Below are 5,407 nucleotides of genomic sequence, written 5' to 3' on the forward strand. Positions count from 1 at the left end.
AAAAAGTTTATAATTTGTTTCTGTGGTCTGGTCTTCTGGGTTCTGGTCTTCTGGGGTCTGGTCTTCTGGGTTCTGGTCTTCTGGGGTCTGGTCTTATGGGTTCTGGTCTTCGGGGGGTCTGGTCTTCTGTGTACATTTTAACAAATCGGCCGATTAATCGGTATCGCCGTTGAAAAATCATAAACGGTCGACCTCTAGTACATAGCTACCTCGTACGCCTGCACATCAACTCAGTACTGGTACTCCTTGTATATAGCCATGATATTTTCTACTCCCTGTATATAGCCATGTTATTTTCTACTCCCTGTATATAGCCATGTTATTTTCTACTCCCTGTAAATAGCCATGTTATTTTCTACTCTCTGTAAAGAGCCATGTTATTTTCTACTCTCTGTATATAGCTGTCACGTCCTGGCCAGTATAAGGTTAATTGGTATTGTAGTTTGGTCAGGACGTGGCAGAGGGTATTCGTTTTATGTGGTTCGGGGTGGTGTGTTTGTTGAAGGGGCATTTGATTTAAGTATTCCGGGGTTTTTGGGCACTGTTTGGTTTTCATGTATTCTATGTTTAGTCTAGTATGTCTGTTTCTATGTTTGGTTAATTGGGGTTGGGACTCTCAGTTGAAGGCAGGTGTTGTCTATTTGCCTTTGACTGAGAGTCCCATATATTAGGGTGTGTTTGTTATTTGTGGGAGATTGTTCTGTGTTAGCCTTGTGCCTTGCAGACTGTCAGTTGATCGTTCGTTCTCTTGTTTGTTGTTTTTGTGTTCGTTTTGATTTAATTAAATGTTCAAAATGAACAACCGCATGCCTGCTGCGTTTTGGTCCTCTTTAACCGACGACAAGCGTGACAATAGCCATGTTATTTTCTACTCCCTGTATATAGATAACATGGCTATCTTCACTGTGTATTTATTTAATCCTTGTGTCACTATTTATATTTATTTTTTATTTGTTTTTATCTTTTAACTCTGCATTGTTGGAAAAGGACAAGTAAGCATTTCACTTTTGTTTACAGAGCATGTAAAATAATAAATGGATTAGATATCTTATCCCATCTTTATTTCCCTTAACTGTGCTCTCAGTATAGAAGCCTGGCAGTGTTGGCTGTGGCCAGAGGCAACAAGGATGGCTCTTTCCTCATGTCCAATGCACTTCAGAAGTTGAAAAAAGGGCAGCGATGTGTCTCTTGGAACCGTTTTCCCCTTGACCACTGGACTGGTGAGCAATATGCCTGTCATATGATACAAATGAGATATATGATTGGAAGATGCTATGTAACATAAAGAAGTACCCTAGATTTGAGATGACACACGAGCCATGATAACATCAGAGTCCTGTTTTATGAAGTGGGATGTTTATTTAAGGCACCCGCTCTCAGTTGAATGCATTCAGAAGTACAACTGACTTGGTATCCCTTGGGGATATTGCATCAGAATAGAAGGTTCTGGATAATATGAGCCTTTGATTGAATTAACTGAGAGAAGAAATGTATTTGATTAAATAAAAATGTATATCCTAAAATAGTTGTCTGATTTAACCCTTATCAATTAGTGAGGTTTTTTTCTTCGTGTTTGATTCCAGACCCTTTGAACAAGGTGGGAGACGCCCCTTCCTCTCGCCTCCTCAGTGTCTGCTCCAATCACAGCAGTGTTTCCTGCCTGCTCGGCCACGTTGTGCAGCGTGCTGTGGAGATGCTGAAAGCAAGGGCCTACCTGCACTGGTACCAGCACTATGGTGTGGAGGAGCAGGACTTTCAGCAGGCTTTGGACGCATGCTCAGCTGTCATGCAGGAATATAACACTCAGTGACATCCTGTTAGGGCTGCTAATAAAAAGTCAAGCAGCTGTCTGTCATATATGTCTGAAGAATGATGGCAGTGTTGGAATGGAAACCAGTCATAAGGTCAACTTAACACTTGTGTGAAGTGAACATGATGAAGCACTATGGACTTCAATTCAGAGCCATAGAAGTAGGTTATGGCTTTGCTTCAATGGTCATTGTACAGTCAAATATTCCCAATTGTTTTTTTTTATAGTTTTTTAAATCCTTTTTCCTGTCTCAGGTGTTGGATGATATTAAATATTTAATTTGTAATAAAATGTGTATTTCAGATGTCTCACAAATGAATAGCCCATAAAGTAAACCATCTCCCCAAAGGACATGGGCGGAACAATCTCCATATTTTGTTCTTCAGTCACTCTGAGAATGTGCTGTGGCGGGCAAGCAATGTTGGCAGTTGAGGAATGTTGGGACAGGGATACAGAAAGGTGGATTTCTGAGGAGGAATTTGAGGGAGATGGCGATAAAAAATGGAGATTGGGTGTTGAAGAAGGTTGGTGTCAAGTGTGAACAGAGTGAGCTGCGTTCTGGAGTGTGTTATTTCATAGTTGTGATGGCTTCCCTATTATTCTACAATGTAGAAAATAGTAAAAATAAAGAAAACCCCTTGAATGAGCAGGTGTGTCCAAATTTGGACTGGTACTGTGTGTGTGTGTGTGTGTGTGTGTGTGTGTAAATATATAAACACACACTACCGCAAAGTGATGGTGGGGTGCACATTATTGGTGGGGTGCGTGAGGAGGCTTTCATAATCTTTGCTTCCGATGAAGACGCGAGGCGGGCGATGACCCGTTCGGAGGGATCCATCAAAGGTTCTCCGGTTCGCTTACGGCTGAGCAGCAAGTCAGAAATGCAGGCTGTTCTCAAGCAAAGTATAAAACCTGAGGTGACCAAAAAGAGGCCGTATAAGGAAGGTTTCAGAAGACCGGAAAAAGAAGGCAGGAATGAGGAACCTGGAAGAAAAGAGCGCGTGGAGATGGGCAGTAGATCAGTGTCTTACAGTAACGTACGTAGTCACGCCCGAAAGCCTTCCTCACAGCCAAGCTGTCAAGATGACTTGTATTTGCTTATGCAAGGCATGCCTTTTGCTACGACCGAAGAGAATGTGAGAAATTTCTTTGACGGATTAGTGTTGGAGGACATTATTATGATGAGAAATGACCGCGGCCAACCAAATGGGAAAGGAATTGTCAAGTTCGAATCCAGACTGGATGCTAGAGAGGGTCTGAAAAGAGATCGGCATTACATTGGAGCGAGGTTTGTGGAACTCTATGCAAGCTCAGAAGAGCAGTGGTTTAAGGCAGGTGGTGGTGTGGAACCTGCTAAAGACAGCAGTGATAAGTTTAGAAGAGGGCCTTCGTCAGCTCACACTGAGAGGTATCCTCCAGACCGTGCTAGGTCTCGCTCACCAGTGGCCTACAGGTCTACAAAGTCCAATTCTCCTCCCAATGAGGAGTTCTGTGTCTTGGTGGAAAACCTTCCCTACTTAGTGGAGAAGAGGGACATAAAGGAGATCTTCCATCATGCAGACCTCAAGTACGATCAGATCCTTCACCTTCTTGACAGGTATGGATCAGAGACAAGCTCTGTATTTGTGCTGTTCAGAAGCCTGAGGGACTACTGTGCTGCCTTGACTCTTCACAAGCAGAAATTTCTCAAACGAATTGTGTACATCTCTCCTATCTCGAAAGAGAAAATGGTCGCCATGCTAGAATCTGGGGAAAATCCAATGGATGGTGCACCACCCTCTGAAAGGTCTTACAGCAGATCTCAGGAAAGGCTTCCAAGAGAGACCGAGAAGGATGCGTGTGAATCTGAGAAGATTTGCCTGTATGTGCGAAACCTGCCTTTCGACGTGCGCAAAGTTGAGATTGTGGACTTCTTCCTAGGCTTCAGGATCTCAGAGGAGGCTGTTGTTTTGCTGCTTGACCATGAGGGCAATGGGCTTGGAGAGGCTTTGGTGATCTTTCAGACTGAGGTGGAGGCTATGAGGGCACAAGTCTCTGAATGGGCAAGAGTTTCTTGGAACAAATGTCATCCTGAAATGCATTTCTCTGGCTCAGATGCGTGAATTTGGTGTTGGTGAACCTGCAGTGACAGAGCAACAGATGGAGAGAAGCTCAGAGAGGTACTTGGCCAGGAACAGTGAGGCGATGTCCCATCTGTACACTGATTACAGGGTCAACCCTGATATAGGCCATCTTCCTATGAACGACCTGCAGGTTCATATTCATGGAGGCAGCAGTCTGGGTCTGAATTCTCACATGATGGAAAACCCTGTTCTGCTTGACAACAGGGGCAATGGCTCTGCTCATAGACATGGAGGCTATGGACCTTCTGCACCGCAGCAGTTTGATGGTCCAACATGCCTGAAACTGGTTAATCTGCCTTGGACTATCAGAATTGAAGAAATCTATGATTTTTGCTTTGGATATCGTGTAATTCCTGGATCGGTCTCATTGCAGTATGACAACAAAGGGATTCCCAAAGGCTCAGCAACGGTTGTTTTTGAATCTCGCTTGGAGGCGTTAATGGCAGTTGAGGAATTGAGTGGAAGACCAATAGGCAACAGAAAAGTAAAACTAGTTTTTGTGTGAAATTTGTCCTCCGTATAGAACATGAAAGAACCTTTTTGGGCTTTAAATTGTGACGTTTTAGGAAGAACAACTCGGACTGTATTTGGTTAGTTTGGTGGTTCCAACAGATGGCGACTGAACAATTTTTGATTTTAAAATACGTGTGTGTGTGTGTGTGTATAGCCTTCTACTCCATGTGTAACGGACAAACCTTTTGTCTGTTTTTTCCCCCTTAAAGAATAACAATTGTTTTTGTATTTTGCCCATCGCTTGCTTGCTATGTAGCCTGTTTCTGAAGCTTTTTCTTTTAGTGAAATTTGCCTGAAATTGTATTTTCTTTAACAGCTGGGTGAAGGTAGAACTTAATTTTGCAACTATTATTTGTTGAAATGTTTATTGCATTATATAGTGTAAAAGTTGTCCATTAAACTTAGTGGAAATTCTTTGATTAAAATGCATCATGTTATCGTCTTTGAAGATTGTCTAAGATGTTTTGTTGTATGATAAATACTGCATTGCCCATGGTCCTATATATATATTTTCCTGTGGTCAATCTGGTGGTCTTTGGGCTCAGAATGGCCTTGAATGCCATGTTATTTTGCTTTAGCTGGACACACACACTCAAATGGTTAAGTATCTATATATGTTAGCTATTCCCCAACTCATACGTCAAGTTATGCAGGATTTAACACAAGCAAAGGGTGCAACTCTGTCTGCATTAACTCTCTTTTTATTTTATTCTGATGCAGATGTATACATTTTGGTTGTCAGGAGCAGTGAGAATAAAATGTTTAGAATGCAGGAGACTTTCACACTTAACTGAGAATCTGTGAATTGCACCTACATTACTTCCAGCTACCCAATTTCCAGAAGTAACCAAGAGTTGGACTACGGTGCACCATGTTAACTATTCTCACAGAAATGGTTTTCCACTTTAAACCTTGAAGTAATAACTGGGTGGCCGGTAGCCTAGCGGTTAGAGCATTGGGC

The 5,407-nt window shown here is 42.4% G+C and overlaps 1 protein-coding gene across 1 annotated transcript; it reads left to right on the top strand.

Moving 5' to 3' along the window:
- The first annotated feature begins 2,550 nt into the window (after positions 1 to 2,550).
- On the top strand, positions 2,551 to 3,961 carry LOC145859574 (RNA-binding protein 12B-like). Its single transcript, XM_082959505.1, has one exon. It carries the CDS (start codon positions 2,626 to 2,628, stop codon positions 3,910 to 3,912), a length of 1,287 nt encoding a protein of 428 aa, XP_082815631.1. The 5' UTR covers positions 2,551 to 2,625; the 3' UTR covers positions 3,913 to 3,961.
- The last annotated feature ends 1,446 nt before the right edge of the window (positions 3,962 to 5,407 follow it).

Source organism: Salmo salar, chromosome 02 (assembly GCF_965601325.2).
Source record: "Salmo salar chromosome 02, fSalSal1, whole genome shotgun sequence".
Taxonomy (NCBI): domain Eukaryota; kingdom Metazoa; phylum Chordata; class Actinopteri; order Salmoniformes; family Salmonidae; genus Salmo; species Salmo salar.